The 13,179-nt window shown below is 33.5% G+C and overlaps 1 protein-coding gene across 3 annotated transcripts in view; it reads right to left on the bottom strand.

The window, feature by feature from the left end:
- Positions 1-11,896: 11,896 nt before the first annotated feature.
- The window catches only part of LOC106461500 (protein disulfide-isomerase A3-like), a 22,882-nt gene continuing 21,599 nt past the window's right edge, over positions 11,897-13,179 (bottom strand). For all 3 annotated transcript variants that reach the window (XM_022388477.1, XM_022388476.1, XM_013921322.2), the window contains one exon: positions 11,897-12,229. In XM_022388477.1, coding sequence (XP_022244185.1) covers positions 12,125-12,229 — 105 coding nt within the window. In that variant the 3' untranslated portion in view covers positions 11,897-12,124. The remainder of the gene's footprint in view (positions 12,230-13,179) is intronic.

The raw sequence follows: 13,179 nt of genomic DNA on the forward strand, positions 1-13,179 counted from the left end.
GGCAGCGTTCTGTTGTCGAATTTCGTGTTTAATATTCTTCTATTAACGTATTCTGGACAGCGTTCTGTTGTCGATTTGTGTTTAATATTCTTCTATTAACGTATTCTGGCAGCGTTCTGTTGTCGATTTGTGTTTAATATTCTTCTATTAACGTATTCTGGCAGCGTTCTGTTGTCGATTTGTGTTTAATATTCTTCTATTAACGTATTCTGGCAGCGTTCTGTTGTCGATTTGTGTTTAATATTCTTCTATTAACGTATTCTGGCAGCGTTCTGTTGTCGATTTGTGTTTAATATTCTTTTTTACGTAAACGTATCTCATATTTCTAATACCCAGTGGCACAACGATATGTCTGCGGACTTACAACGCTAGAGTCCAGGGTTCACTACCCGTGGTGGGCAGAGCACAGATAGCCTATTGTGTAGCTTTGTGCTTAATTACAAAGAAACTTATTTTTAAATCGGTGAATCTGTCTTTCTTGTCTCATAGTTTTCGTCTGTAAAAGCTCACTTACTTAAGTTTATTGTTACTTGGCTCAGTTGAACACTGTGAATACGAAAGTCACAGAGCAGCAGTATGCGCCGATTGTCTGAAGGTAATGGGAGATGGCGGTATGACATAGCGGCAGAAAAAAAAAATGTACAACTGGAAAATCCTCTATTCACAACTTCTTGGTTATGAAAATACATTTGGATACAATGTGTGCCTGCAACTATAGTGCGAGCGAATATAATTCACGTCAGGCCAAACACCAATCTACCCCTTCCAGCCTGTCATGGCTAGGTGGTTAGAGAGCTCGATTCGCAGTTTGCTGGTCGGGGTTTGGAATCCCCGTCCCACCAAACATACTCACCCTTTCAGCCATGAAAGCATTATTATGTGATGGTCCATCCCAGTATTCGTTGTTAAAAGAGCAGACCAAGAGTTAGCGGTGGGTGGTCACTGGCTACCTTTCCTCTATTCTGCTACATTATGGACGGCTAGCGCAGATAGTCCTCGTGCAGCTTTGTGCGAAAATTTACAAGGCAGACAAACAAACCATCTTCTCTCAATGCGTTCATATCGGCACCTTTCCCAGACCACTTTCAACACTGAAAGAAATGAAGCAACAGAGCTTGGGGAAGAATATTCTACACACAGACCGTTTATACTCTTTCGATGTAACTAACACGACACTGATGGTCCTGAATATTAATGATGGTTAATTTTAAGACAAAGCACAGAGCCTTAAGTTCTATATTTGGTAAAAAATAATTAAATTTATGCTAGTCTCTTTGTTATTTGATGTTTTGTAAAATACTAAATATAAAACAAAGAAACTGGGAACTGTATTATGATTCATCAACTTTCCCAAACCATAAGAAATTTCGAGCTTTGGTGAAAAGCAAGTTTTCAGTTTGAATTGAAACTTGATGACGAGAAATCCAGTTTGAGATTGATAAGGTTTGGAAACGGCTTCATTTACCTATTCAAGCCGTCTATAAACTTTAAGTTTTAAGTGTATATATAATTTGAATTCTTTTCGTTTGTGAATATATGTTCCTGGTCTAATAAATTAAGACAAATTAAATATAATACAGAGCAACTAATAAATGATTCCGAACTGACTAATAGTATTTGAAGTATATAAAATGAGATTTCTGATTTACTAAAATTATCCTTCAGCATGATATGTGATCTCAGATCATTCCCGTGACACTACCTCAGTAAAACTTATTGTTCACCGATAAGTTAAGCCCAACTCCGACAGAAAGCTAGGCCTTTGATTTTGTGAATTGTAGGACAGAACAAAGGTGTTAAATGAGTACGGAAGATAAACTAAGTCCTCACCAAATAAATATGTTACATAATCTGAGGATTTCCTATGTCGAATGAGTTTACGGCCAGGAACTCATGCATGAAATACAATCACGTCAGGTGGTCACTGACCCACAGAGACCTCTGGAGGTTACCGACAGTCAACAACTGAATACAGTTTATCATAAACAGCTGCCAAAGCAAACACTAGGGCGTTACCCATTACTCTGTTAGTAGTTTACTGAACTAGTTCGTTTCATACATTTACAATATTGATGTGGGCTTCATTTACACATTATCACACAATTGTCTCTCAGGTAGAAATAAATTTAACATAACTGTGAAATAAGTGAAGATTTGTTTAAATAAAAGCGAAAGCAATAGTCCAAAATACTATATTAAATAACTGGTTAAATTATTATAACACCCTCTATATAAAAATATACTTACAGAGGTTGAGGCAGGGGAGGTTCTCTGTTAGGAACTTTCTCATCAACGACTTCAAAAACGCTTCTTTTTTTTAAGCGTCGAAAAGTCAACGACAGTCCTATGTGACTAACATTTCCAAGAATATAATATCCCTGAAAGACTATGCTTCTAATTATTTTATATTTGTTTTCGAGTTTGTTATCTTCATCCAATTGAACGGAAGATAAAATCTCCGTTTTTCACAATGTCTGAAACAAAATCGTTCATACCGGTCCACTCTTTCAAATGTTTGTTTAGAAAACTAGCCATGGAATTTTTTTTTGTGTTTCTGTAGTATTTAAGCTGGTATACTATCTACATAAACGCACCTAAACACGATAATAAAAGTATTAATAGAAAGCAACAATTTCTGAAAGTTATTCCGAGTTTTGTAAGAACATTTATCATCGTAGCGATATTTGATGTGATTTATTACTCTGTGCTTCAGTGTTATGCATTTATTTACATCATATAACACGAAAGGGTTCACTTATGAAGAAGGTTTTAGGTAACGAATTTTTGATTATCTTACTTCACTATAAGATACTGTTCTATCAACTAGTTTACTCAGTGAAGAATGCCACATCCTACTTTATGTCAACATTGAATCCGCTGTTTGAGCTAGACCAAAGTTAATCGCACAATTTAAAGTTTCGTATATGTTGGAAAACTACTTAGAACAGATTTAGAGAATCAGTTAAATTCTCTTTCTCCACATTCACAGTAACAGATTAACATTTCGAGTTTAAGTTCCGTCACTAACACTTTATTCAACCTTTAACTAGTGTCTGTTTGTTTTGAATTTCGCGCAAAGCCACACGGGGGCTATCTGCGCTAGCCGTCCCTAATTTAGGAGTGTAAGACTAGAGGGAAAGTAGCCAGTCATCACCATCCACCGTCAACTCTTGAGTTATTCTATTACCAACGAATAGTGGGATTGACCGTCACGTTATAACGCCCCCACGGCTGAAAGGACGAGCATGTTAGGTAGGATGGGGATTCGAACCCGCGACCCGCAGTGTCAAAGTATTATAAACAGGTTAACTTACAAGCTATTTCAGATCAGATAACAGTCGTTTAACTAGTGTCAATGTATTATAAACAGGTTAACTTACAAGCTATTTCAGATCTGACAACAGTCGTTTAACTAGTGTCAAGGTATTATAAACAGGTTAACTTACAAGCTATTTCAGATCTGATAACAGTCGTTTAACTAGTGTCAAGGTATTATAAACAGGTTAACTTACAAGCTATTTCATATCTGATAACAGTCGTTTAACTAGTGTCAAGGTATTATAAACAGGTTAACTTACAAGCTATTTCAGATCTGATAACAGTCGTTTAACTAGTGTCAAGGTATTATAAACAGGTTAACTTACAAGCTATTTCAGATCTGATAACAGTCGTTTAACTAGTGTCAAGGTATATAAACAGGTTAACTTACAAGCTAGTTCAGATCTGATAACAGTCGTTTAACTAGTGTCAAGGTATATAAACAGGTTAACTTACAAGCTAGTTCAGATCTGATAACAGTCGTTTAACTAGTGTCAAGGTATTATAAACAAGTTAATTTACAAGCTATTTCAGATTTGTTAACAGTCGTTTAACTAGTGTCAAGGTATTATAAACAGGTTAATTTACAAGCTATTTCAGATCTGTTAACAATAGAAAACGTCTGTTTTTTGGGTGTGATCAAGTTTTACAATCAAAACGCCCCCCAGTGGCACGGCGGTATGTCTGCGGACTTACAACGCTAGAAACCGGGTTTAGATACACGTGGTGGGCAGAGCACAGATAGCCCATTGTGTAGCTTTGTGCTCATCTTCAAACAAACAATCAAAACAAACAGGTGAATAAAACTATTACGTAGGAAGAACTGAACTCGAATGTAAAAATATAATGTTCACATAATAGCTACCTAGTTTCAGTCTTGCATATTCAAACATAATATATAATCATTCAATATTATCCCTTCGATCTCTTGAATCGTACAAACCGAAAACATCAACAACCTGATGGACCGTATATAATGTCACAAGGAAGCGCTTAATATAAATGGTTGGTTGTTTCGACTTGAAAATCTGTTTTTTTCTGTATATATACTCTCTTGTTTAAATAATACATATTTTACTGAGCAGATGTTGTTTTAGCTATGTGACACTAAGCTCATCTCAGTTGTTTTGTTATGATAGCCGTCAGCTTCATAGTGGAGCTAAACAGTGTGAGAGCATAGAGAGAGGGAGAGAGTGTAGTTAGTTTTAGAGTTGTTTTTTATATGAATAGATTCAGCTTTTATTTGATTTTAGTACGAAACAAAAGCTGGAAACGGTTGTTTGCTCTTAGATATGATCGGCCCGGCATGGCCAGGTGGTTAGGGCCCCGGCATGGCCAGGTGGTTAGGACGCTCGACTCCTCGTTACACTAAACATGCTCGCCCTTTCAGCCGTGGGGGCGTTATAATGTGACGGTCAATCCCACTATTCGTTGGTAAAAGAGTAGCCCAAGAGTTGGCGGTGGGTGGTGATGACTAGCTGCCTTCCCTCTGGTCTTACGCTGCTAAATTAGGGACGGCTAGCGCAGATAGCCCTCGTGTAGCTTTGCGCGAAATTCAAAACAAACAAACAAACAAACTTAGATATGATATATCGAGTAATCTCAAATTACAAGAAATTACGAATAAGTGTGCGAAATTGTGAAAAAAAAAAAGTCACTTGAACCATTTTGTTTTACTCGTCTAAATTATGTTCATTTTTCTCTGCGTTTATTGTGAAACTAATAAAACTATTAATTTCTAAGTTTCAGAAAGCTCGGCATGCGCTACCAGAAATTAGTTACAAAAAATCATAATAATTAAGACAACTGCTGTATAATTTGTGTAATTATTAATTAACAAATAACAACGAGTTAAAAAAAAGTTTATTTGATCAAAAGCCTGAAGCGTAGCAACATTCTCAGAAACGTCTACTCTCTATGTGTTAACTGAATTTTACATAACTGTTTTCGTACTTTTTGTTACAGATGAACATTTACATATTATTTTCTAAAGTTTACTTTATTGTGTATAATTCGCTTTTGATTAGTATTTGATTTGCTTTTTTTAGAGGTTTCTCTCAGCTAACTTGGTATTTTTCTATAAATATAATATGTAAATCATCTTAAAAATATTATGTATCCATTGAAATAATGCAGAAAACAAATATCTAATTTACCAGCGGATCCATACCGCTTGCTATTTGGGATATTATATGTTTGAATAGAGTGTGTCCTCTTTCTTTTTGATTGAACTGATAATATTTCCATGCTTCGCGTAAACTATTTATATATGTAGTGCGGGAAACATAAGTACAAATTATAATAACAGGCACACCAATAAATAAAAGCAGTTACAACTATTGTACAACGTTTCAACGGTAGCAGTGTGTTAAGTCTGTATAATAAGTACATAACATTCAGAAAACATTTTACTCAATGCGAATATTACAGAAAACTTCACAGATAATCTAAAGTTGTATCGTTACTAAGTCCGGGCATAATGTATCGTGCATAATTTCTAAAGAATAAGCACTAACGTTACTATATCTACCAAGTATCACGTGATTGTATTTTAAAAGCATAAGTGCTACCATTACTGGACCGAGCGTGGTTTGTGGTTCACGTCCCACTACCACAAAATCACGGTCGCACTTTGGGGCTGTATGTGTGGTGTAAGAGTGACGGTCATATCCGAAGAGTTTGCTGTGGGAGCTGTTGATTGGCTGCTTTCCTTCTAGTTTATCACTTCAAAATTAGGGATGGTTAGCACAAATAGTCATTGTATGGTATTTTTCAACCAAAATTTGTAAGAACATTAAGTCTTTCAAAGATCAATAACACGAGTGATCAGTGTTTGCTTATAATGATTGAAGGGGAGTTAATCCCGGAACAGTTCTTTCTCAGAGAACACCTCAGTAAATCTGAAGTCTTCTAACGCTACAAACCGGGGTTCGATACCCGTGATGGCACGACACTGATAGCCAATTGTGTAACTTTGCGCTTAACAACAAACAAACAAACATATTCGGAAAAATGTATTAGCATAAAAACATATTAATCCTTTTCACATTTTTAACCTCACCTAAAATATTAATAATAATAAAAATTAGACAGCAATAAGATGATTAACATCTTCAGCTTTAGATTGTTCCAAAATTACTAGGAAGGGATATTTCTTGAAACCAGCCTAATTCACATTACTGAGCTGAAATTAAAAGACTGTTTTTGTTTTTAAATGTTCGCTCTAGACTATCAACGCGTGACTCATAAAAGTTTTCTTTTACTTTCAATACCTTTCAGTATATATATTGTTGTTCAAGGTGCTTGAATTATGCTTTAGAAATATGAAATCTGACAAATAAGCCTTTGAATATATTTTATCAGATCGAAAACAACTAAGATGATGCTCTACTGTTTTAAGAAAGTAACATTGACAAACATCTTCAAATAATTTTAACCGGTTAAGGCGAGATTTCCATCATTTAAATATCAATAGTGCAAAGTGATGAAGAAATTGTTTCTAGCGCGATTTTTGTGTCTCGTTTACATATATCTATCACAACAAAACATGTTCACAAATGTTAAGCCTATTGGATTATAATCCTTCGGTAGTCTTTGGCATTTCAACCGTAACTTTTAAAGCATTATACAACATATATAAATAACGTATCAGAGGAACGTTTCGCTCTTATCGTCCAGACGAAAGGTCTCCTGGACAATGACTTGTGGGAGAGAAAAAGATGGACCTGAAACACTATATTTACACGCCTGGTTTTGAATTTAAAATGAAGAAATTAAAAGGAAGCTGTAAAAAACATATACAGTTTACATAATATTTTTTTTTACAAATTTTAGGCTTATTGGATAAAATTAATTTGTTTTATTTTGTTTATCTCATAAACAAATGTTTAAAATCAATATCCGCTTATGTTCTCTTAAAATCACTGATAAGTTTTATGCCAACATAAATAAATAGTTTCTTTAAAAACAATTTGTAGCGATAAGAGATAGAAATTGACGTCATATCCGGTTACTAAAAAAAAATATAAAATAAAGCAGCCGACTTCCTTTTGGCAGTAATTATCTATTTGTATTTTCAGCCTCCTTGTGGCCTGGTTTGAGTAAAGTGAAAAAGAAAAAAGAAGTGAATGTCCTTTAATTGACTCGATTATGTCCTCACGCTCCCTTTCTATATCCGTCACATTATATAACGGTATTTTTATCCGATTGTTTTAGCCTAAATTATTTTGATTTGGCTAGATTCACTTTGCAGCGTTTAGTTTATTTACTTCCCTGTTGTAACAGTTTTTATTTATTACCAATAGCCCCCCCTCCCTCCAGTGGCACAGCGGTATGTCTGCGGAATTACAACGCTAGAAAACGGGTTTCGATACCCGTGGTGGGCAGAGCACAGATAGCCCTTGTGCATAATTAAAAACAAACAAACTTATTACCTAAATGTTTGGCAGTATTAGTATTTTTCCTGTTTTTAACCACTTTTAAATTATTATTGAAAATAAATCAAATGTTATCCTTCGCTTTTCTCCTTGTTACATCACTCTTATTAGGTTATACTTTCGCCCCTCCTTTTCTGTTGCATTATTTTAATTATTTGTCAATAAAAACAGTCACTGGGGAGAGGATTTTTTTCTCTGTCACATCACTTGTAATGTATTGCTAATAACTAAATGTTGTTCAGAAATATTCCCCAGTGCGTCAGTGGTAGGTTTAAGTTCAAATACCGGGGTGTGATTTTCCACAGTGGAAAGAGTGCAGAGAGCCCATTGAGAAGCTTTGCTCTAAAAATAGAACATTGTTCAGAAACAATGCAATTCCGTTCTCAATGTAATATTTAATGATTCATTATAAACATGCAGTGTCTACGATTCTTTTTATTTATTATGAAAAGTCTCTTTTTGGTTAAATAGTATACTACACAACCCATTTTTCATAGAGTTAGACGCAAGTACGAACATTAATGTTACTTAAAAAATTGTTCTGATTGTGATGCATATTCATATACAAGATAATATCCAAGATTTTAGAAGACGTTAAAATTTTTCTGTTTATCTTTTATTTCGCCTTATTTTCACTGTTTTTCCCCATAACACTACATTTAAATGACATTTGTCGTGTTTATGTTTTATTCTATGTCACAGTTGATCCTAAGAAGCAAGATTCTTGTCACAAGAGGACACTAAACTTTTGCCTTACCCTATTTGGGTGGTATATAAAAATCATAACCATTGTTGCATTTGATAGATTACTGAAACACACAGTAATACGTTCAATATTTTGGTTTCTAAAGTTGAATTTTTTTTTATTGTTAATAAAGACATTTTTTTCTTAAATATATGTATATTAACGGGTTTGGTTTCCGATAGACTTGTAAAAATATTGTATTACTTCGATACTTTTTTGTAAATATATTTTTGATTTCTATTGGTTACTGGTTTGTGAACACACATCTAAAGTTTTTTTGTTTTTTTTTTCTCGGATTCACAGTCTGAGCAAGCTAACTACTAATCCACATTCGGTCCGAAAGAAAATGACGTTACAACTACGAATACAATAATCTTAATGGATAAACCTTAGTTCTGGTAATCGACTAACTTTATAAGACTTAATCTTTATCCTAATTTAACCCATTTCTTTGGATCAAGAGCAATTAACATTCAGTATTAATGATATTTGTTCTGATGTTCTTTGAAACTTTGTAGTATAATAAAGCATTTAAAGCGAGAAATTGAGATATTTTTAAAAAGTACGAGAAATATTCATAAACATTAATATCAATTCTAAATGGTTCAAAGACTTTCCTTGGACATCCCAAGTTCGATGGTTGAGACATTCTGAAATTGTACTTGCGAAAAATTACTCTTGTGATCACTTATTAAAATGGCTTAAAACGGGTAGAATTGAGAATGAACATCTTCACTGTAGAAGTTGCAAGAATGAGCTGTAACTAGCGAGTAGCTGTGGTTTCTGAGAGAGTCTTAAAATTGAGCAATCAGTGGAAAAACAAACAAGAAAACTCATTACACGCGGTCTTCTTACTAGACTACAGTTATTATTCTGGTATTCACTTCTTTTAAATTTTCAATTTATACCACAAATGGGAGCGGAGGGAAAATAAAATTCAAATATTTTTGTAAGCGGTTTAAAAAATCTACGTTTAGGGAGTTATAAACTTGCCCCGCCATCTATTGACAACGTTTTAGATTTATTCACTATTAAGTAACTTCAAACTTTTTTCCGTTTGATCAGTTTAATAGAATATGCTACCGCAAGGTGTAACTGATATTACACGTATATAAAATGATAATTGTTTCTGTTTAGTAGTTTTATTTTCTTTCACTCCATTGGTTTTGTCTACCTACCAAATATCTGTTTGTCACGCTGTATCCTAACCAGTTAAGCGTAGAAAAACAAATAAACATAAAAATACTTATATTCTAGAGTACACTACAAGAACACGATTCATGTTCATATCGATACCAAATATTGACCCGGAAAAACAAACAAAAAAGAACGCCCTCCGAAGATAGTAGCATGAACATAGACAAACAAATAACGAGAGAAACGTGTTTGAGTATACATTTGTTGTTCGGTTTATACACACACATATCGTGCTGGCATTATATACACGACTATTGTACCATTTTGAATAAACTCAATTTCTTTTTAGTGGTTTTGTTTATCGTTCCTTCTATCTTTTAATCTGTGAATTTTAGTTACATTAAAACACTAGCTCACTTTGTACCCGATCAGGTTTGAGTAAATACATATGCCTGTTTTATGAAATTGGCACCAGCTTCCGTAGCGGTGACTTACAGATATTAACGTAGCAAAAGAATAATTTAAAGTTATGATCACATGAGATGTACTCTCGTGACATAAGCAATGAATAAATATGCTGCCCATAAGCTTCCTAAACCGAGGCATGAGATAGTTAATGAATTATTGGTTTGTCATTCGATATTGTTTTTAATATAGAAAGGTAATTTTGGAATATCGTATTTTTTTGGTGGAATTAGGTGTGTCTTCTTCTGTTACTTTTTCACGATTCCTTTATTTTGAAATAATTAATATTTTATTGTTTATTAACATTGGTATGAAGCCCTGCCCAGGCATGTGTTTATTAACTGTTTTTGGTAAGTGCCAAGTTTCATTCCAAATGTTGTTACAGTTTAATATATTTTTTTGTTGAAACCTGGTTGTAGTGAATGTTATAGGCATTTCTTATAGAAATGACAACTGTCAAAAAGCGTTTACTTTGGTAGCAGTCCTGTCTTGCACTTAATAAAATGACAAGGAACAGTGGCATACAGTAGAAAAAAAAATCCTTGTGACTACTTCGTGAATGTGAAAGCTCTATTGTGCTGGGTGCAATTATTGCATCAAAATCCAAACATTTTTGCCAACAATGCAAAGCAGTCAATCTCATTTGCTTGAAATCAAACTAAGTACAATGTTCTTCATTGAAATGACTTCTGGAATAACAAAATGGTCTTGAACGGCCCACTAAACAATCATATTGTTTATACGTGATGATGACAAAACCTTGTCGAAACGTTGTACATTTGCTGTTATGTTAATTTTTTTCTTCATTACCCATTCAAGCCGTCTCCAACCATTATTATTCTCAAAGTGGGTTCCTCGTCATCGAATATTGTATATACATTCTGGGGTGACTGCACATTCATCACTATTTTTAACAAAATTATCGCAGAGTTGTTTCAACAGCCATCTGATAATATAAAATAATGTATAATTGAACAGAAAATAAATCAAGGAATAATGAATGGATCTAATGTAGAGCTTTGTGTAAAAGTGTACATTAAAAACGATATATTAGGATCACATTTTGACAAATTTAAACGTATAATCTCACCGCAAATCGTAGATATTTCTCAAGTTTATAATGCTCGTTATTTGTGTCAAATCTAACATTTTGAACTGCATGATTTAAAAGTACGACAAATATAGTTTTAACTTTCATATTTTTTTTTTATATACATTAAGTTTTAACCAACATGTTAGAAAATAACTATTCAAAATTTACACTAAATCACAATTTCTTAAAAATGAAATATGGATACATCTTTCAAATTCAGAACATTAAAATTAATACAGTTTGCATTCTAAATCAGCATATAATGCGAAGTTTTGCGTTAATAAATTTCAACTTTAAACTACAGATATGCAATATACATAATTCAGTTTATCATATCACTCTTACACAGTTAAAACCTGTGGCGCCACCTATAGTATCAAACGAGGGGAATTGAAAAGCGTGGTATTGAATAAGCTGGACTTTCACACACTAGTAGTGTGAATATTTACAAAGTGACAATTTGTAGAATATGTTCAACATGACCTTACTCAGTTAAATTATATGCTATTTAAAAGTGTATACTACACCTACACACAAGTACTTTAATGTAAGCAATTAAAATTCATTAAACATGCAAGTACTCCCTTTAATAAAAGAACACGTTAGTGTCAGTCAGTTTAAACATTATAAATTTCTTTTTATGTAAGGGGAACAAACTAGTGTTCACGTTGTAAACAACTGATAACCAATAGAAGACACACATAAAACAATTTAACATGTTATTTTATTAAATGAAATTCTTAATGCAAGAACTGAACCAAGAAGAATTTTATATTAGCCCGATTGCCAAGTTGATCATCCTTCTCTTTTGATCTACAGGTCTATACATAAAAGTCTATAATCACTGATGCTGATTACAGAAGGCTGGTGTCAAAACTGTTTTCAATGACCTGGGAGTAATGAAAATGAAAGTTTGAAATGAACATAAGGTTAGAGTTCACTCTTCTTCTTTTTACCCTTCCTATTCCAACCCTTCAGCTCATTGGTCGCATGTTTAGCGATGTATTTAATGAAGTCATCCAGTTCACGACCACCCTGTGGGGGGAAAACAAAATATAGCTTCAAGATGAGTAGGAAAAAAAAACAAAAAAACACTGCTGTTTAATACACTAAAACCATTTGAGATTTCCATTGACATGGTTACATTCCAATTACTACATTTATTATGAAAGACTTGTCAAATTAAAAACCCTGGAGTACTTAAATTTATAGAATATCTTTATTCGTATTTTGGTAAATATTTGTACGATTAGAAATTTTATAAAAACATACTTCTGTTAAAAGTATTCATTTAAATTTGTCATTACTCAGTTTAATTCTTGTACCCAATTGTTTAATAGGTATGAATTAATTCTATAAAGTTGGGGAGACCGGGGCAAGCTGATACAGTGCCTCTAGCTCTTGTTGAGATTAAATAGATGGCAATAGTTCACGGACCATCGAACACGTGTTGCGCAAGCTTTGTTTTAATGGCGGCATGAATAAGATCACTCACGAAATAAAAAAGGTATGCACATTTTCTGTTTTTGCATACCTAAACTAAAAGAAAAAAAAATGTCTAGGAAACATCTATTTACTCTTTATATACTGTGTTTTGATACTGTTCTTATTAGTTGTAGACTTCGATAGTTAATACCTCTTAGTATACGATAACATTGAGTTATGTTGTTTGACGATGAATTAGTATGGAGACATTGTTATATCCCATGTCGATATGGGGCATGTTGTTACAGCATGTAACAACATGCCCCAAAGTTCATCAAAAAGGTGTAATGCACATGAAATATTAATGAATTACATTTTTTACAGATCAATTGCAATTATGGTTCGCACGTATATTAGAAAGACTGATAGAGGAACTGTGTCAACAAAGGTGTTTGAGCAGGCGGCTGATAGAGTTATTAATCATAATGTGTCATTAAGAAAAACTGCTTCTGATTTTGATGTAAGTATAATTAATTACAGATTAATAATTTAATTTAAAG

Source organism: Limulus polyphemus, unplaced genomic scaffold (assembly GCF_000517525.1).
Source record: "Limulus polyphemus unplaced genomic scaffold, Limulus_polyphemus-2.1.2 Scaffold973, whole genome shotgun sequence".
Lineage (NCBI taxonomy): Eukaryota > Metazoa > Arthropoda > Merostomata > Xiphosura > Limulidae > Limulus > Limulus polyphemus.